General features: G+C 33.4%; 1 protein-coding gene across 1 annotated transcript; it reads left to right on the plus strand.

The window, feature by feature from the left end:
- Positions 1 to 15264: 15264 nt before the first annotated feature.
- LOC111504424 (uncharacterized) lies at positions 15265 to 17871 on the plus strand. Its single transcript, XM_074183957.1, has 2 exons — positions 15265 to 15608; positions 15805 to 17871. The coding sequence occupies exon 2, from the start codon at positions 15810 to 15812 to the stop codon at positions 16305 to 16307; it is 498 nt and encodes a 165-aa protein (XP_074040058.1). The 5' UTR covers positions 15265 to 15608; positions 15805 to 15809; the 3' UTR covers positions 16308 to 17871.
- Positions 17872 to 22788: the final 4917 nt, after the last annotated feature.

Genomic DNA, 22788 nt, shown 5'->3' on the forward strand with positions numbered 1-22788 from the left:
TTTGTTCAAAATCATGTACTACATTGTGGGTGTAATCGAAAAATTTCATTTTTCATTTCAAAACAGAAATAGTTCGTTTTATGAGGTGTTTGTACGTACTTATAATTATTTCAGAAAGTATTCAAAATTTTTGTTTAAAACTGTGTGTTTTTGCAAAGAAAAATTTCATTTTCTCTCAATTCGGAGTATCTCATTTTCCGTAAAATGTTTTCAAAATTTTTGCTCAAAATTATGTGTGTAATCGAAAATAAAATTAATTTTCTCTCAATTCGAAATATTGTGTTTGTGCAAATGAAAAATTTTATTTTTCATTTAAAAATCAAAATATTTCGTTTTCTAAAATGTCTGTACGTATTTATAATTATTTCAGACAGTCTTCAAAATGTTTGCTCAAAATTGTGTGTTTTCCATTTCAAAACCAATATATTTCGTTTTCCGTGATTTTTTTTTTAAATTTTCATTCAAATATGCGTGTGTTTGTGCAAACAAAAAATTTCATTTTCTTTCAATTTGTTTAATTTTTTGTTGTAGATGGATCTGAACAAAACTAACGGAATTTCTCTTGTAGACACAGAGAATAAGAAACCTGTGGAGAATAAGAAACCTGTCCTAGCTTCTGCTAGGAGAGCCGCAAAAATTTTTCTCAGCCCGAATCTTGCAGACGAAATTTGGAAAGAGTACTGCTCGAGTTGGAGAAGCATATAACGTTTCTACCGCAGAGAGTTACAAAGACCTACGAGAGAAGGTACGCCATCTTGTTCAGAAGGCTGATATTTACGGGGAAAGCCAATCCTGCAACATCTTTCGAAATTGTAGAAAATTGAGGTTAGTATTGTTGTTTTTTATTTGTTTTTCTTTGTAAGTAGTAAGATGTGTGATTTGAAATTAATTTTTCTTTTTCATTTTCCAGATAGTTATATACCCTCCGCCCCCCAGTACAACAGAAACATTTTTCATCAAGCTTTCCTTTGAGAATCATCTCCGTTCATCACTTCACCACATTTGACCAAGGTTCGAGTTTTTGCAGCCCATCTACCGAATAGTACTTCAAGCTTCCGTTTGCAGCGTTCAGTAAGCATTCATTTGTGTATTCGACGCAGGAAAAACTTTTTTTGTATGTTGAAAATGGTGTTTTCAAAAATTATATCGCAAATTGATAAATTGCTTGAAGTATTTAAACAAAATTATTCAAGTTCCGTTGCACGAACGTCGTTGAATTTTATCAGTAGACATATTAGAAAATGTGAGTTGGCAATGAAAAAAATTAAATTTTCAGTAGGAGAAAAATAAACTTATTAGTAAAATTGGGGAATTGAAACGCATTAGATGTATAATAAATGTTATGAAAAACGATAAGTAAATTGGATCAGGTTTGAAACGAAGCAGTAGAGTTAAATGAGAAAATATAAATGCAATTTTCCAAGGTAGAGTGAGGACAGGTGTAATTATAAATTTAGCGCACAAAGCAGTACGAAAATTTTTGAGTGATGCATATTTTCTTTCGAAATACAGAATTTCCAAAATTTTAAAGGAGATGCAATGCCTCAAAGTGAACATGTCATTGTTGGGGGATTTCATCAAAACATCGAATGACGGGAAAATTATCGATATAAAATATTTCAATACTCGTAATGAAATCATTGATTTGGGGACGGATTTGTCTGTTTGGTACAATGAACATGTTGTGGATGTTATTTTGAATAAACTCGATAAATTTCAGGAAAGAGACTCTGGTTGGGCATTGAGTAAAATTCTTTTGCTTGAGGTAGCAATCAATGAATATAAAATAGGCAACGGTACATCATTCATACGTTTGCCCAAAGAAATTGCAAACAAGCATGCATGTGTGAATGTTGATAATCAAGATGGTGCGTGTTTTTTTCAGAGCAATCGTATGTAGTTTGTATCCTCCCAAAGGAAACATTACACGTGCATCTTCATATCCAAAGTATGATTCGGTTTCAAATATAAAGGGTTTGGAAAAATTTCTATGCCAATTCGCTGCATCACAAAATTTGAAAAACAAAACGATATTTCTGTGAATGTATATAGTTTAGAAATGAATGTTGTCAAAGAAAAGACATTTTACGAAGTAGTACCTACACGACTAGCCAAAATTAAATTGAATACACATGTGAATTTACTATTAATTCAAAATGTATATTTTCCTAAATTGAATGAGTATGACGCTATACCTCAAGATACAAATGACAGTGAAATCAAATACCACTATTGCCATATTAAAAATATGTCTAGATTATTTTCAAAACAAATGAATAATCATAACGGACAAAAGTTTTTCTGTGACCGATTTATCAATTATTTTTCAAGTCAGCAGAAATTGGATGAACATATTGTTTTGTGTGAAAATATAAACGAGTGTAAAATTTCATTTCCAAAATTTTATCATGTTGAATTCCGAAATTGTGTATGTTATGTGGTTCACACTGAATTTATATTTTTAAAAACAAACTTTATTGAATATAATATTTACAATAAAGTATTAAATGTTACAAAAATGATTCAAGAAATCGACGAACTTGGATAGTCGCGAAATGATTCAAGAATGAGGCGTCCTCTTGTTTTCCCATATTTATAGGATCAGGAACTGCTGATGTAGATATGCGTTTCTTCGAATGTTCTAGAAAAACCTTGGAAATGTGCTGAATATGCTGAGTCATTTCCGGGGTAACTGCGTAGTGGCTGATGCAATGTTTGTTTATTATGGTGCAATCCTTGGACAAAGGGTGCATTGATTTTTCTAATATAACATGTATATAAACAAAAATGTCCTTTCGTTTTATACGGTGATTTTGAATCAGTCCTCGAAAATTGCGAGAAAAAGATTTCGGACAAATGTAGAAAATATCAAAAACATAAAGCGTTCAGTGTACTACTTGAAATGTTCTTATGAAGTCAGTTTGTCCAAATTTAATAGCCATCGAGGTGACGATTGCATACAATGGTTTACCGATGAAATGGCTAGCATTGTAAAATTCATTGAGTCATAAATTAGGAATATCGAACCAATGATATGCCCTCCTGATATTGTCACTGCCAAGGTATGTCATATATGTGAGAAACCTTTTGTCGAAAAAGACATCATCGTCAGAGACCGTTGTCACTTTTCAGGGTTGTTTACCAACCCTGATATTTATTGTTCATTGCAATTTATCGTTCAAGAAGCTTTTTATCGTACCCATTACATTTCACAATTTGAGTGGATATGATAGTCATTTCATTATAAGAGATGTAGCAAAAAAAGAAAGTGTGAGCATACTTCCCATCAACAAAAAAAAATATTTCTTTCACCCAATACGATAATGAAACTAGCATTAAATTCAGATTTATAGATTCTTATCGTTTTACGGGAGCCAGTCTCGATGAATTAGTTTCCACACTGGATGTTGAGGATTTGAAAATAATGAAAAAGGAATTTGCAAAATTGGACAATGAGAAGTTTGAGCTTCTCACTAAGAAAGGTATATTCCTATACGATTATGTGGACGGTGTGGAAAAACTTCTCGACACTGAGTTACCATCCAAAAAACATTTTTATGATAAATTAAACGATTTTGACATTGATGATGCAAAGTATGCTCATGCTCAACGCGTTTGGCATCTATTCGATATCAAAACTTTGGGGGACTACATCAATTTATATATGCGAACTGATATATTGCTTTTGGCAGACGTTTTTGAAAACATATGGGCTAGACCCTACGTGGTATTATACCATGCCGGGGTACACGTGGGATTGTATGTTGAAATATACGAGGTGTAAACTAAAAATTTTAAAAGACGTCGATATGGTTATGTTTGTGGAAAAGGGTATGAGGGGTGGAATTTCGGTTTGTTGTAATAGATATTCGGAAGCCAATAACAAGTATATGCCAACATATGATCCGAAGAAATCATCCAAATACATAATGTATTTCGATGTAAATAACTTGTATGGGTGGGCAATGTCACAATATTTGTTATATGGAGGCTTCGAATGGGTCGATACGAATATTGATGTATCTCAAATTACCGATGACAATCCAGAAGGTAATATTTTACAAGTTGATTTGGAGTACCCTGAGAGATTTCACGATATACACAAAGATTTTTCATTTTGCCCCGAGCACCGCGCTCCAACAAATTCCAAATCGGCAAAATTGATGCCAACTCTCTATAATAAAACAGAGTATACGTTACACTTTAGAAATTTGAAACAGGCCCTCGAGCATGGATTGAAATTAACGAAAAATTCATAAAGTTCTGAAATTCAAACAACCTGCATGGCTGCGTCCCTATATTGAGTTGAATACTCAATTGAGGACTGCAGCCAATACGTCTTTCGAAAAAAATCAATTCAAATTAGCCAACAACGCGATCTTTGGGAAAACCATGGAAAATATCCGGTTGCACCGAATAGTGAAATTAGTATCCTCTTACGAGGGCAGATTTGGTGCCAAAAATCTCCTTTCCAGCCCTCGATTCAAACTTGATGGCTATCGAATTGAAAAAGGCCGAACTTATATTTAATATACCTATGTATGTGGGCATGGAAATTTTGGATGTGTCAAAAACATGTATGTTTCAATTTCATTACGAATTCATGAGCATGGAAAAATGCAAGTTACTGTATGCAGATACAGACAGTTTCATTTATAAGCTATCGTGTGACGATGGGTATGAAGATATTATCAAAAAACACATTCCAAAACTTGACACTTCTGATTATTCGAGAGATAACGAGTACAACATTCCCCTTGCAAATAAAAAAGTACCTGGACTCATGAAAGATGAAGAAAACGCCAAAATCATCACGCATTTCGCAGGACTACGTTCAGAAATGTACACCTACAAAGTGCAGGATGGTTGAGTTGTTAAAAAGGCAAAGAGAGTGAAATATGGCGTTGTTAAAAATAAATTGAGCTTTGAAGATTACGTAGATTGCTTGAAGAATTTCAAGCAAAAGAATATCACACAATGCACAATAAGATCATTTGCTCATAACGTTTTCAGTATAGAGCAGACAAAAATAGCCCTTAGTCCGTATGACGACGAACGTCATCTTATCCCCATATCATTCGATACACTACCTTGGAGGCATTGTAGTTTGAAATAAGTTTTTTTTACTTGCAGATCTCAACATCTTGCGCACGTCAACATGAATTTGGAACAACTCTGCATCAAAATCGTTGAATTTAATTGTATTTTCACCATTGACAGAAAAAGTCATTCAAAATCATGTCAAATATAATATATTAGGAGGAAATTTCTCAAGCTTTATCAATAGGCGATAATCTTCAACCAGAAAACACCATTTTTTAACTGTATTTCAACAATTCATTATATGTAGTTTTGTATTGTATCATTTTTATGATTCAAATATATATAGTTTTTTATTGTGTCATTTTCATAATTCAAATATGTATGGTTTTTTAATGTTTTATTTTAAGGAGGGTATTTTGAATAAAGAAAAAAAACAAAATCATTTTCTGTGTTTTATTAAAATATTTTCATACAATATGAAGTATTTTCTTGGAAAATGTGATTATGTTTACAATTGAGGTCAACCACCAGGGCAGGCTTGTTGAGCGAAAATAAGGTAAATATTATTCTTTTCATTAATTACATGAATCATACACTAGTTTTTGTTTATAATAACATGAATATTCACGTAAAGCATTAGCCAACATACTATCTAAAGATGAGGCTTGACAAAAACCTTCGATAATTCTTCCAAAGTCAAATTAGTTTTATTTTCACGTAATCATGATTGAATAATTTCGAAGAAACCTCGATAATAGTCACAAAAGTTTATGGCATCCAGCATAGCGATACGATCAGACAGCACCCCCATATGGATGTTCAGAACATCGTTCACATCTTGTTGAAATAGCTCCATGTTCGTGATACCCTTGAAAATGGAAACTTGTTTGGTATTACTTTCGATGTACTGTGTGACGTAAATGTAATCCCCGCAACGTGCAAAAATGCATTTTTTTCGATACGATTCAAATGACAAAACTGCCTATTTTAACGCATCGAAATTTTGCGAAATTTTCAATGCGTTTTTCGAGACAAAAATTAATGTTTTATCGCATATTGTATTACCAACCTTTGGTATAGGAATAACAGAAGTTATCTTCAGTTGATCTTCTCCAAGTGTAATATCACATACACAAATACCTCGAATGTTTAATATAGAATAAATAAAACACTTTTGTCTAGTTTCTACTGTGTTTATTTATTCGTTACGACCGGTTTCGGCTTATGAGGCCATTTTCGAGTTACCTGCAAAGCGAATCGACTACGATTCGCTTTGCAGGTTCGTTTACTATGTTTCATCCATTATCGACATGAGGTGCTGTCAACTGCGTCATCGCTACAAAATGCAATGTATTATGGTTCTGTTAGCTCTGTTATTATTGTAGGAATGAATGATTCAAAATATTGTTGTTATTTTCAATTCATTATTTAAGGTGTGTACATGTGGGAAATGTATCAGTCAATTTTTTAACCACACACAGGTTTGTAACCTCAGTGGGATTTTGAATTTATTCTCAAATCACTTAAAATTGTATTAATTGTTATTCTTACATTCTAAGTCTTAAAATAAATAGTATGTATGGTTTCCATTTCATATTTGAGAATAAATGATTTGATTTGATTTGATGTCTATGATATTAACTCTAACGAGTCGTTCTTCGATACTTTCCATCGATTTCAATCCACCTATTCAATTGGATTCCGATTCAGAATACAGTTTGGCTTTGCTCAGTTTCCATTCGTACAACAGTATACCGAACATTGAAGAAGGCACGACATTCTATTATTACGTAAACGATGGCAATACTAAACAAAAAAGTATCGATATCCCCCCTGGATCTTACGAAATTGGTGACATTGAAGCTTTAATAAGCAAATATATTGTGCCTAAAACGTACAAGGAAAATCCCCAGGAATTTTTCTCAAACCGAACAATAATACGCTGAAAAGCGAAATATTTTGTTTAAAACACTCAATTGTGTTCTGACCTGCAAAGAGCTTGGCTCACATACTGGGCTTTTCATCTACTCTTCTCAAAACCAACTTGCATTAGGCATCCTATTTACCTGTGGATATCATTAAAGTACGCACCATACACATAGATAGCAACATTACGTTTGGAGCCTTCTACAACGACACACCATCTCATACGATATACGAATTTGTCGTCAATGTTGATCCTGGTTACGCAATTGACGAAACACCCAATCATCTTATTTATCTACCAATTTCTCATACGAACGAAATAAACAACATTACATTGCGAGTTCTCGACCAAAATTCTAGGCTCGTTGATTTCAGAAACGAAGAAATAATAGCTCGTTGGGAATTGAAGCGAAAGTATGGTGTTAACTATCTATAAGAATATCTCATCACCCAGACCCACGTCAGTCTTCACCAAGACTTTCAAACAGCGTCAACAACTGTCAACGGAGAATAAATTATTCCTGAAATCTCTGGGTTATCATGTTGTCCAATCAAGTGTTCAACATTTTCCGAAAACCGCAAAACGATGAGTCCATACAAAAGGTAGAATGACGGACCTACTACCCGTATGTCAAATCTTTTCGCAACAATGATGTCATTGAAATCACCATTAACCAATCCGATGCCTATGATGCTTTGTACGATAGCCTGCTATTCATCAGCGGAAAAGTTGAGAGAATTAAAGGAGATGGTCGGGTAACCTTCGTAAACAATGCTGGTGGTTTCATGTTTCAATCTGCTACCTATGAGCAAAATGGTAAAGAATTGAAAGCAGTTGAAGTTGGAATTGTTAGTACTGTCAGAGGTTATCTCACCTACACCGATAAAGATATCAAGCACTTGGCTATCTCAGGATGGACATACCTCAACAGCTTCGGCATCATTAAAACTACATCTTTAACGTTCAACATACTTATACCTATCAAGCATTTCTTGAATATTTTCTGTGGTATTGAGTTGTCCAGCACTGGAATTATTATAATTACCGTATACAGGTCCTGCTTGGGCAATTTTCAAAATTTTCTTCAAAGACTGGAAAAATTACTCATATCCATTATAACAAAATATAATAGTGTTATAATGTTTGAATCCAACACATCTGATGTAAATGAACTCACCCATCTGTCATCATTTGGCTTAAATATATTATTCTCAGATATAACAAGAATTATTCCTGGAAGCAATCCTAGCTGCCTTGATAATATTATCACGAATCTAGAAGACATATCGTATAACTGTGGAATATTTAAGACATGTTTGTCGGATCATGAAGGTCAATTCATAAATATCAAAAATAATATCACCTTTCATTCACATTTCCTGCAAAAAAGGGTAATCACCCCTGCTGGCATAAAAAAAATTGAGATTGATCTTGGATCAGTAATTTGGTTTAAAAAATATGCGTAAAACTTCAGAAGGTATTAAAACAGTTTGTGATATTACCAAAGACAAAAATGATTATTTAGTCTACAAAAATTTGAAAAATCAGTATAAATGTGCCATTGAAAGAGCAAAAAAGGAGGCTTATGATAATTACATAAATACCTCCACCGATAAAATGAGGGATATATGGAAAATAATAAATTACGAAAGAAATCGTCTAAATAATAAAAAAAATTGACACTACCTTCCAAGCCCATGATTTCAACAGTTTTTTTGGCCACATAGCGGAAAAAATTATAAGATCCTTGCCCATGACGAATATAAATTTTTCAGAATTATTTGTAAATATACCCACGACACAGAGCTCCTTTTTTCTAAAACCTGTTATTGAAAAAGAAATACATGCGGCGGTGAAATCTTTGAAGGACACCATTGCCACAGATATCTTTGGAATAAATACAAAAATATTAAAAAATACCATAGATTTGATAGTGGTCAAATTGACAAATCTATTCAATAACATTATTAGTGCAGGTGTTTTTCAAGAAATTTCCAAACATATTAAAGTTATTCCAATACACAAAACTGGTGATTTTGATCTTCCAGATAATTTCAGACCTATTTCTCTCATTCCTTTTTAAGGAAAAATATTTTAGATAATTTTGAAAATTCGTTTATCCATGTACTTTGAAACATAGTAGAAGGATTTAAAGATGGTAGGAAATCTGACAATTTGACTTAGAAAAGCATTTGATTGCGTAAATCATTATTTGCTACCAGAAAAATTAAATCTTTACAGCGTAAGAGGTATAGCCCTATTTCTTTTTGGCTTGTATCTCAAAGATAGAAGACAGTCAGTGTACTTCAATGGTATCTCGTCAGAAACAGTAGCAATGAAATATGGGGTACTGCAGGGCTCTAGTTTGGGGCCCCTCCTATTTATCATTTACGTAAATGACTTATTTTATCATTTAGTCGATTCAACCTGTATCATGTTCGTAGATGACACCACTATCTTTCATCAAAATATAAACTAGAAAATAATAAACGAAGCTACTGAAAAAAATGCCGAATGTTGGTTTGCAGCCAACAGTTTTAAACTCAACGTAAGCAAAACAAATCATGTGACATTTTCTTCACCAATGAACATACAAAACTATTAGGAACTTTTCTAGATCCCTCTCTGAATTGGAAATTTCACATCGAGAGGCTCTGCTCTAAACTTTCAAGCTCCATGTTTATTATGAGACAACTGAAAAATATAATAAGTTCTGACACACTAATGAATATCTACTCTGCTTTTTTCCACTCTCATATTTCCTATGGGGTAATGCACCCGACTTTGTCAAAGTATTTAGGCTTCAAAAAAAAAGCCATCCGAATTATTGCTAATGTTGCCTTCAGAGACCATTGTGAACCTTTATTCCAGACACTACCTGCTCTCTATATTTTCCACCAAGTACTAGAAATCCATAGTAGAAAAAATAAACTAAGTGTGAATTCAAACTTTCATGAATATAACACCTGCGGTTCTGGGCAGCTCAGACCACAGAGATTTAGATTAAATAAATCTGCTGATAATTCTCCAGATGTTGCTCTCTACAATAAATTACCATCCAGTTGGAAGATTCTATATTCTAGATGAATATAACACCCGCGGTGCTGGGCAGCTCAGACCACAGAGATTAAGATTAAATAAATCTGCTAATAATTCTCCAGAAGTTGCTCTCTACAATAAATAACCATCCAGTTGGAAGATTCTAGATATGATTTGCTTAAAAAAAATTAAAAAGATTTCTTTCAGAAAATGGGTTCTATTCAGTTCGTGAGTATATGGACACACCTGTCAGCGATACGCGTAGTATGTGTAGTTATGTGTATATGTATATACACATAACTACTAGTTATGTGTATATGTATATATTCTTTTTGAACCTGCTACAAAGTATACATTATATTTTCGTAGTTATATACAGGTTTGACTACCGCCAGTTTGAATCCATTTAGGACATATCTCTCTTGTATTATTAAGTTAATTAGATGTGCTAACTGATGATATATTTTCCAGAAATGAGCTTTAGTGTTTCAGTTTTGATTGTGATGTATGTTAATATAGGTATTTTGGAACGCACTCAAGTTGCCAACAGTGTGTAGTGTCATAAGTGACGTGACGGAAGAACCGTTTTCGATTTTTGAATAAAGGCATTCTGAATCTAGACGACGACAAGTGTGTATCATTTACTTGCCTATGAACATAACATGGTGCCGAAATACTAACAATAAAATAGTAAAAGTGGAAAATACAACAATAAAAATTGAGGTTGAAAGCTCACAACAAACAAGTTCCAGAAAAAGTCAGTATATAGCGTTAGATGACTCAAAATTAAAATTACACACTACATAACTAACGAAGAAGGCAGAAGCAACCCAGTGTGCTAAATTTCTAAAATTATTTGGTGATGAAGGAATTGAGATATTCAACACTTTCAAGTTCACTACAGACGAGAAAGACAAGCTGCAACTTTTGATAGAAAAATTCGAAACCCACTTCAGGTCTAAAAGTAATGTATCGAATGCAGGATATTGCCTGTTAGTGTAGATGAATTTATCATAGATTTAATTAACAAAGCCTGGATGGACACAAGTCACACATAAATATGGAATTACACAATTATTGTGTACAAAATCTAATCATATTGTACTGTCTCTTGTCAAATGCCACTAAAAGTACAGTGGAAACTCGAGGTTCAAAAATATAAGAAGGAAACTACTAAGTCTATAACAAAAAATGCATTTGCCCCAATTTTCCATAGAGCCAACGTAGAGGCGATAAATCCAGAAATAATTAAAAATGGGTTCCGAAAGTGTGGTTTAAATCCATTTAACGCTGCTGTTGTGAGTTATTCTCAATGCATTTCCACCCGAAGACTATAACTAGCAAACCACCAGTCCCAGGATGTATTTCTAGCAGTAGATGAACACAAAACTGCTCTAAAAGTTCTTGAATTCCACACAAATCCCAACCTCTTATCTGAGTTCGAAAATATTATGCGGGGACAAAAATCCACTGATAATTCTCTTTTATACGACTTTTGGAAAATTTTTCAGAAACGCATTTGTAGTGGCGAAAAAACTATACAAAATGACCTGGTTGAGATTCCTGAAAATGATTCTGAGGTTATACAAATGCTAGAATTATCGACTATAGAAGATTTACCAACCAACTACAATAAAAATTACCTGGTTGAGATTCCTGAAAATGATTCCGAGGCTATACAAATGCTATAATTGTCGACTATAGAAGATTCACCAACCAACTACCATAATAATTGTATATATACAGCTGAAGAACTAATAAAATTTCCACTAGAAATCGATGGTTCCCTTTTTGAAACAAGTGAATTGGAAAATGAAAATATGAACAGCAACAAAGTAGAATCAACGGTATCTGCCGAACTACTTAGCGAAACCAGTATCTGTATTTAAGAAGAAAGTCAAAAATACATTTATAAAGAATCACCAAATATGAGCCTCGATGTAGTTAACTCTATATTAGATGATATTATTGACGCCGTATTTGAAAATGTTCACGATGAAAACAATATTTATAATGAAGCCAAAACTATCCAAGTGGATGATTCTAATAATCAGAAAATAATAGTGCACAGTAATTTAAAAATACTAACAAAAGTATGGTCTCAACATTTGCACTGGGAAAAAAATCGAAAAAACACGGACAAAAAAAAACTCCAACGGCACCTATGCCCTTTGCAATTACATCAAAGAAATTGAAAAAGAGAAGGAAGACTTGATTCATAAAAGGAAAGCCATGAGGGAGACTAAAAAGCAAGAGAAGGAAAAGAACAAATTACAGTTTCCTAGAAAGAGGAAAACCATCCAAACTAATGTTCTACCTGAACAAAATGGTAAGCAATTGATTTCTATATATAATATTGGCAACTTAAAATTTAATTTCTTACCGTATGTACTCATTTAACACCGTCAATAACCAAAAAGAAAAAAAAACAAACTCAGTGGAGACCAATGCATCTAAAATAATAAATGACAATTCGAAAGAAGTTGCAGAAAATGAGAAATATGTTTTACAAAAAATAGGTAAACAGGTATATTTAGACCTCGTTTTGAGTTTGACTATCAATTTCTCAGGATCAACTATTATGAAAAAGGGCATAAGAAAGAACAAGTTAACTGCCACCTTGACATCTGATGTGTCTACAACAGTAGAACATGATTATGGACAAATTACCATAGGTTCTTATGTAATAGTCAGATACCAGAAGAAGTACTTTCCTGGCATTGTCACCAATATAGAAGACGATGAATATGAGGATAAAGCTATGGCCCCACTTAGCCCCAATTTGTTCAAATGACCGGTTCCTGAAGACCAAATTTGGTACAATGAAAATCAGATCATGGAAGCAATTTTACCATCGATTTTGAAAAAACTTGGATGCTATGAATGTCAAGAAATTAGCAAATATAACTAATCTTTATGCTATACTTATAATACATTGTATTTGTTCTTTGCAATATATGCCGGTTCATTGATTTTTATGCCATTCTCTTATTTATTCAGGAATGTATTTACTTTGTTCATTCACTAGATCATGTCAGTTTATTTACTGGAATTGGGCGTTTATTTACTAGGGATTCATGCATTAAAAAAAATCTCTTTTTCTGTTAATCAGCTGCCGCCCCCATACGAACGACAACTCTCAGGAGTTGAAAAACTTGTGCGAGCTAAGGACTAACGAGGTCTTACCTTTTAACGTGTGATTCCTAACACGGTAGAAATTAATTAATTACATTTAATTTTGATTTTGTTGCATTACATTGCATTTACTGAAATTCAATGATAAAATTTGAAAATTGATTATTTCACCATCACATAGAAAGTTACTTAACGTAAATATTTATTATGATGTAATAATTATGATGATTTGAAAATTAACAGAACCTTAACCGTCCATTTACTGGTGCTTCTACCCTATAACGTGTGGGGTGGCAGATGAAAATATTAGACAGCGACTATTGAAAGAAGATGAGATGGACTTGGGAAAAGCAATCAATCAATCTCTGCAAAAGTATAGAGAGTTCGAAACTTCAAACAGAAAAATTGTGAAAGCCTGAGAAGGTGAATTACATAAATAAAAAGAGAATCGTCAAAAACTTTCCAAATACATTCCAAAAGGAAGAGAAAAGAGACTCAAATCATACAAGGGCGAGCAGCTAGTCAGATATAAGGAATGGAAGCAGTTCAGAGTGCAGTAGATGCGGGATGGAGCATGGAGGCCAACTCTGCAAAGCATACAGAGCTAAGTGCAATTTCTGTAATGAAATAGGGCATTTTGCCAAGGTTTGTTTTAAAAAAAGTATTAAATACTTGAATTTAGATTCAGTATCAGATAAATTGTTTATAGGGCTTGTAAATGCTGAGAGTATCAGTATTGACGATTATTTCATTATTTGTTTTGAGGTTAATAGCCACAAACTAAGCTGTAGGTTAGATACAGGGGCAATGACGAATGTTACTTCAATAGATAAATTAAAATCATTGGAAATTAAATCGATAATATTCAATTACAAAAAACTAATTGCAGATTAAACACATTTCCAAATGAGACACTTCGAGTGATAGGAAAATGTATTTTAAAATGCAAATATAAATATACTAGTTTAGACATTATGTTTTATGTGGTAGAAGTTTACTATTATAGGTCTCCCTAAGTGTATAGACCTGAAATTTTTAAAGATAATTAAGAGCCCTATGGAGCGGCAGCGCCATATTGGAAATCGCGAAAATACTTTGTGAAGAAATGAAATGTTATATAAAAAATATGTATAGGGAAAAGTTATCGATAATGAAACAAAGAATGTCGCTAACTCAATTTTTTTTCTATTTATTTTCCAAACATGTTTTTAACTTTTAATTCCTTTGACGAATTTCAAAATTTTTGAGATAGCGAAATTGTACGATTAAATATAGTCAACTTCTTTACAAAATAAATTATGAAATAATGTTTGACTAATCTATAAAACGTGTTTTCCTTATTCAATGAATTTTTACCCGTCCAGTGCTGCCATCTAATAAAAACTGAACCCATATTATAGCAGAGAAGGGTTTGGCAACATCGCTGTTAGCGAAATGCCCGTCGAGTGCAAATAATATCAGTTTGATATTAGGATACTTGGTCTCTACCAGTGACGGCTCGTGCATTGGAGAACAGAGAAAGCTCAAATTATAAATACTATATATACACAGAAAAGCCCGCCGGAGGCGCGAAAATTTTTTGGGGTACCGCACCTATTTGAAGCAAAATACGTAATATTTGCATTAATGCAAACAAAAATTGTGTATTGCCGAAAACTATACTTATAAAACCAACCGTTGAAATAACAAAAACAAAAAAGGGTTGTCTTTGAGTTATTCAATATAAGTGAACTATTCTCAGTCAGTAAATAATACTTTTCTATTCTAATACCACATTTTTGTTAAAATTTTCTAGAAATATTTTATAAGCACAAGTACTTGATTATGCTTATAAAAACAGGTCTGAAAGTAAATTTTATTGTCCAGCTAGAACCAACGGGGAGGTGAGAGTCGTGTCTTACCAGGAAAGGAAAGGAAGGATGGGTAGGAAGGAAGGTTGAATCTGGTTTGTTGAAGTGAATTCACAAGGCACCCGCAAACTACTTTTAATCGGCGGTCATTCAAGTTCAATATAGTCTGCGAGGGTCCCGCATTTTGAAAGGTGAACTGAAAGGTGTATTTTGTAATTTTGGATAGGAAGGAAAAAAATAAAAAAGAAACTAATAGAACAGAACATTCGTTCTTAACCAAGACGAACAAAAACTCAAAAAAACAAATTACAAAATAAAAATAAAAACATCAAAATAAAATTATTTGTTTGAGTTAAAAACTGTAATAAATAATGCATAACTCTAATATTTGGTAATATCTTTGGTTAACACTGCACTGCTCGCGCCCTATCTGAGATATATATGACTCGATAATATTCGGCTAATATCGCTACTCTTTGGACCACGCGGCAGACGCGCTATGTAGCTTCCTAATTCGAGACCTCCAGTATGTGGACAAAGTTTGTGCTGTAAACGTCGATGCATCTTCTCACAACGCCAGCTGTGTATCTGGTGCATACGCTGCGAGTACTCGAGTAAGTTTTCTGAATATAATATTTTAATTTTTTATTTTTATTTTTGATATGCCTACATATTGTATTGAAGCTTGATATAATGATTTCCTGTTTTCATATATTTTAGTGCACATAAAAAATGTATTGTATCTGTTAGATACGACGCGATTACATTTGTATATTTTGGATGCATTTATGATAATTAATTTTTTTTTAGAGAAAATGGCAGCCAGTAAAAAATTTTACAATCTAGAAAACGAAAAGGACATTGAAGAAATCCATAGATTATTATTTGACGAGTCGGACGATAAGAATGTGAGTAAAGGCCAAAGTGAAAGTGCGTCTACTTGTGAGACCAGAACGCAAAAAGATGATGTAGGCGAAGAATATGATACAGATGAATATGAGACAATAGAAGAGCGGCAAGAGAGCTCAGAATCTGAACAGAGCCATGCTGAGTCATCTAGCGATGAAGAGGATGAGGCTGATTTTTACATAGCGACAAGAAAAAAGAACGAGAAAGTTGTTGAGCGGTTTTCCTGGAAAAAAACTCCTTTTTCTGCTGCAAAAAGAACCTCAAAGCAAAATTTAATTAGAAAACTTCCTGGTGTTATTGGTCATGCGAAAAATGCTACAAGTATATTAGAAAGCTGGTCGTGTTTCTTTAGTGAAAACATGCTAAATGCCATTGTAAAATTTACCAACCAAGGAGAACTATAGTCGTGGGCGAGATGCCTTACATACAGACATAGTTGAAATGAAAGCATTTTTGGGACTGCTTTACATAACAGGACACTGCAAAGGAGGAAGGTTGAATTTGGAAGATTTTTGGGATGCGAACGGATTTGGCATCGAAATGTTCCGTATGACTATGAGTCTAAAAAGATTTAGATTTCTATACCAAGCGATCAGATTTGATAATCGAGAAACAAGAGCAGAAAGAAAAAAGTATGATCGCCTCGCACCTATACGAGACATTTTTGAACAATTTGTGGACAATTGCAAATCTTCCTATTCAGTTGGTGAGAATGTCACACTGGATGAAAAGCTTGAAGCATTTCGAGGAAGGTGCTCCTTTATTCAGTATATACCTTCAAAGCCAGCGAAGTATGGAATAAAGATTTTCGCTCTGGTAGATTCAAAAATGTATTATACATGCAATATGGAAATTTATGCGGGCAAGCAGCCTGAGGGACCTTATCAAATCAGCAATAAGAGTTTAGACGTTGTCAACCGAATGATAGTTCCAATAAATAATTCTGGTCGCAACCTTACTGCTGATAATTGGTTCAGTGATGTTTCCCTTTTGAGCACAATAGCAGATAAACGTCTATCATATGTTGGAACCCTAAAAAAGAACAAGTGGCAAATTCCCATGCAGCTAAAAGATATCAAGCACAGAGAAGAGTATTCCACTGTGTTTGCATACAGAAAAGAAGGAACACAAGTATCTTATGTTCCACAAAATAAAAGTAACAAAAAAAAATGTGTTAGTGATTTCCAGTATGCATTTTGATGGCGCCATAGATGAAGAAACAGGAGCGAAGAAAAAGCCAAAAATAATAACATACTACAACAAAACTAAAATAGGAGTTGACATGGTTGATAAAATGTGTTCGATGTATAACGTGGCTAGAAACACGAGACGTTGGTCTATGGCGGTATTTTTCTCAATGTTGAATGTTGCCGGTATAAATGCACAAATTATACATCTGGGTAATGGATTTGATATGCCACCACGTAGAGTGTTTTTGAAGCTTCTTGGGAAAGAACTCCTCCAAGAGCACCTCATTCGAAGAAGTACCAAGGGATCTTTGCCGTTAACTTTATCCTTACGTCTCAAGGAGTTAACAAAAACTAATACACCTCAGGAAGAAAATGATGAGAGACATGTAGAAAGGAATCTGGATAACGTTTCTCGTAAGCCAAATAGATAAAAAAATTTAGGACGTGTGGTTCATATCTCTGTTTGCAACACTCTGCTGTCGTGTGTTTGGAAGGATGTGCTGAAAGAAACTTCAATGCTGAAGATAGCGGATCAGGATAAAGCAGCTGCATATTGTGCAATCACATTTTACATATTATATTTTATTCGTTTTTTTGGGATCTAGTTTTTGTTCCATTTTGTAAAATGAAGCTTTTTAATAAAAAATAGTGTACGTGCGATATAATTACAGCCCACTTCAGTAAATTTTAGCAAATATAGGACACATTTTCTAAAAAATAATTTGGTGTATCTGAGAGATACGTCGCGAGCAACTATGTCTGAATCTGAACGCGGGTAGTGCAGTGTTAAGTGCTCAACTTAAATGATTAAAATATGCATTTTTATATACATTATACCGTATATATATATATATATATATATATATATATATATATATATATATATATATATATATATATATATATATATATATATATATAATATATATACAGAATACCTATATGTATATAATATATAAGAAAAATCCTATTTTTAAAATTGGCAAAGTGGTCAATTACTTCGTCATAAAATCGGAGGTTGCCTGTCAATTCTTTTATATACTCTTTTTCAATTGAAAGAAGAGATATATTACTTGATCTATTTTGAGTCATGGAATTTCTACTAAAGGATTTAATTAATTTCAATGCTGAAAATTTTCTCTCAACTGACGCTGATGTTATGAGAATTGTCACAATTATAGATATAAGTTCATATAACTCAGGGATGCAATCTCTCAAATCATTTTTAAACATAAAATTTAATGAATCTGAAGGAGCCTTGCAATTTTGAAGCATTTTAGGGTCGCTGTACATTACGATTAATTCATTTTTCAGTTGAATAACATCGAAAAATGGATACTGAGCTATTAAGTCGTTATAAAGTTTTTGGGAAAAATCATTGGTATAGAACGAAAATTTTTCAAACAACAACAAATCAAAGTAGTTTAATTTGAGTAAATCTTCAAATCTAACTTTGATTTGCATTAAAAAGGTGTCCAATATTTCATTATAAATCTGTTTATAATTTTGTCTCACGGCCAATAAATTTAAAAATGATTATTCTGATGTGAAACAAAAATTCAATAATGTTTTTTCAGGTATTGATTGCTTGAAAGAGCCATATGAAATTGTGCTAAATGAAAATGTACAACCAGTTATACATCCACCAATAAAAATTCCATACAGTTAAAAGAGAAACTTAAAGTCGAATTAGCAGAAATACAGAAAAATAGAATCATTGAGAAGGTTGATAAACCTATAGATTGCGTCAACTCCATAGTCTTAGTAAGAAAACCAAAAATCAATTCTATACGAGAGATTATTAGGAATGATAACGTACTTGTCGAAACACATAAAAAACGTATCAGATTCAACCTCACCTCTCCTAGAATTAATTGAAGAAAATGTAGAATGGCATTGGTTGCCTAAACACGATGAATGTTTTAATCAAATTAAAAAAATAATTTCAAAAGATCCACTATTAGAACATTTTGATATAAATGAAAAATGTTTAATATCAGTTGATTGCTCTAAAGACTCAATAGGAGCTGTGCTTTTACGAAATGATCAACCACTAGCTTACATATCTCAGGCTTTAACTTTAACACAACGTTACTATGCGCAAATCGAAAAAGAACTACTTAGATTTTTGGTAGTTTGTGAAAAATTTTATAATTACATATGCTTCAAAATTTGACATCGAAACTGATCACAAACCATTGATTTCTATGGTAAGAAAACCTTTAATGAACACATCACCAGCTACAGAGAATGTTATTTGACTTACAAAGGTATGATTACAATTTGTTGTAGGTATAAAAAAGGAAAAGAGCTATATATATAGCTGATACGTTATCGAGATGTTGCTCAGAAATTCCTGAAATAAAGAATGATTTAGATATTGAATTAGAGTCACAAATTTGTTTAGTGAAGTTATGCATTAATGTTTCAGAAAATAAGTTGCAAAAAATCTAGTAGAGACTAGTAGAGACAAAACTAATTGATCTGAAAACCTTCATAAAAAGAGGCTGGCTACAAGAAATAAATAATCAAATTATAATTCCTCAATTAATAAGGAAAGAAATGTTGAAAATAATTCATTATGGTCATCAATATATTATCCTTCCATGACAGTTGAAGTTGAGAATGAGGTTAGAGATGGTTGCACAATTTGCCCTCAATTTCAAAATTCAAAAAGAGAGCCTCCAACTCCACATAATATTCCAAAACTTCCCTGGAAAGAAGTTGGTTCAGATATATTTTACATAGGTCAAAATAGCTACTTAATGGTAATAGATTATAACAGTAAATATCCAGAAATTTGTATATTGAAAGATACCACCAGTTCAACTATGATTATACACCTAAAATCTATTTTTGCTCGTCATGGAATACCAACAATATTTTTTTCTGATGAGGGACCACAATATACTTCCAATGAGTTTTTTGAATTTTGTCATGAATGGGAATTTAAAAGCATCAAATCAAGTCCAGAAAATCATAGATCTGATGGTTTAAGTGAAAGATATATATTCAAACTTACAAAAAAGCTTCAAGTAAATCATACAGTGATGGTAAAGACACAAATTTAACATTACTGCAACTGAGAAACACTCCAATTGACTTGAATTTGCCATCATCATTTGAACCGTTAATGTCAAGAGTACCTGAGTACTCAAATTCCCACTACCGACAAAATTCTAAAACTGAAATTATGTACTGCAAAAACACTGATCAGTACATTTCAAAAGAGACAAAACATCCATTATGATAGAGATTAGGTTAAGTCCAAAGTGAGTGGGTCTATTCGACCCTCCATCGCAACCCGCAAGAGTTTATTGTGGCGCACACCTATTCTCACTCGGCCAAACAAACCCAGCTTCTTGACGAAGCCGATTAATTTATATGGTGAGTGGTATTTCAGGTCAGATGGTAAGAGTACGGCTCTGCCGAACTCTAAAGAACTGATTCGGTCCCCAGCGGGGCAGGCACTAAGCATATGCTCTGTTAATGAGGTAGTCGAATAGTCAAGTTGCAAGATTTCCACCTTGATACCCACGACAACCTTCCCATATGAGGGTTTTTTGCATGTCAGCTACACCTGACTATGCTTTAGATTCAGCCGTGCAGGGCTTTTTCGCATCTGGTTTTGGTGAAACCTCACTTGAGCGCAAACGTTTGCTAACCTGCTCATGGGGGGTTAGTTCCCCCACCTGAGACAGATTCTGCGTACGCCGCAGCTCTTGCTTCTGAAGTAAATTTACAGGGAGGTCAATTGGAGTCAATATGATAGAGGAACTAATAATTTAAAACCTCTTCAAAATAATGAAGAAGTTCATATTAAAGATAAAGATAGAGTAAGAGAAGGTGTCATCAGACATAAACTTAGAGATAAAACTTACTCAATTAAACTGAAAAGTTCAAAATCAGAAATCTCAAGAAACAGACAGTTTTTATTTTCCATTCCTACAATAGCTGATAATAAACTTGCTGATAATGAATCTCAAACAAGTGAATCACAGAATTTGGAAAATATCTCTGATCTTTCAGATAATCAACATGTTTTGTGAGAGGAACATACTGATCATGACTGCCCAAATAATTTTCCTGGGCAAACTGCTTCAGGTTGTATAGTTAAAAAACCTAATAAGGAGGGGTAGAATGTATATATTAGATAATTAAGCAAATGTATAAATGATGTAAGGAAATATATTGTTATATTTTTGTCATTATAAAAAGAGGGGGATGTGATGTATGTTTATATAGGTATTTCGGAACGCACTCAAGTTGGCAACGATGTGTACTGTCATAAGTGACGTGACAAGAGAACAGTTTCCGATTTTTGAATAAAGGGCATTCTGAATCTAGACGACTACAAGTGTGTATTATTTACTTGCCTATGAACTCAACAGTTTGTGGAATGAAATATGCGCAGCAATGGTCGTTTTTTGGGAAATCCTAAGTTCTGTTGAAAAATCCAAAACAGGTATATAATATAAAAATTTCATTATTTTGGGTAATCTATATTTTGTAATACTGTCAAGAAAGGAGCCCTGTGGGGAAGTGAAATAGTTTGCAAAATATGCTCTTGTCGTGGCCCCAATATGTACCCCACGCATATTTGTGGCATTCATGTCCATTGAAGTGCATTCGTGTAGTGTATCTTCAAATCTCACGCCTTCTCGTTCACGGACAGTTATGGAGGATGCACGAAGTCTTGACAATGGAATCGCAAAAGGAAAGCTCCACATCCAGTGCCCACTCGAGTATTCGCCATTTGTTAGCTATTATACCAAACGCACATTCAACCATCCTTCGTGCTCTTGTCAGACGGTAGTTGTATATTCGTTTTTCAATGGTCAAGTTCTTTCTTCCAAATGGTCGTCATACGTGTTCTGTTAAAGCAAAAGCTTAATCAGCAACAAACACAAAGGTCAAATACGGTCCGTTGTCATCATTTAGCAGTCTCTGATTCGGTGGAATATTTAGTTGACCTGCACTAAGTTTTTTACCTAAGTTGCACTGCGAATCGCTAGCACTACCAAACGATCCAATATCAACTGAAATAAAGCAATAATTGGCATCTATAACAGCCATAAGCACAATGGAAAAGAAGTTTTTGTCATTCATGAACTCGAAACCGGTTGGATTGGACTTTCTCACTCTTATGTGCTTGCAATCTATGACCCCTAGACAATTTGGAAACTGAGTAATGACTGCAAACTTATCAGCAATTCTACGCCATGTTTCTTCAGTATGTTGTAACATATACTTCATTTTCAGAACGAGAAAAAGAATTAGAACAGAAAAATAAGGAAAACAAATAAAAGAGGGTGAACAGAAAGAGGAAGATGAGCAAATACAACCAGAAACAAACGGGAGGAAGAAAAATATAAGAAATACCAGACTACCTGGTTGACTCAAGGATTATGTAATGAATCCAGATTCTGAGGATGATTGTATGTATTCAGCTATGTCAGTGTCCAGTATATATTCAGATACCAGAAGGCCTGAATGTTGACAAGAATTCAAATTTAGTGTGTAAACTGTATGAGTCTTTGTATGATCTGTGCCAATCACCTAAGTGTTGGAATTCATTATTCAGTGATGTCTTATTGAAACTGGGATTGCGACGTCCGGACAAAGATCCTTGTTTGTATTTAATTGATAAGACATATGTACTGATACATGTTGATAATGATATCGTTTTCTCTAA

This window comes from Leptinotarsa decemlineata, unplaced genomic scaffold (assembly GCF_025532065.1).
Source record: "Leptinotarsa decemlineata unplaced genomic scaffold, Ldec_3_MD MMD2_tig00026347_RagTag_RagTag, whole genome shotgun sequence".
Lineage (NCBI taxonomy): Eukaryota > Metazoa > Arthropoda > Insecta > Coleoptera > Chrysomelidae > Leptinotarsa > Leptinotarsa decemlineata.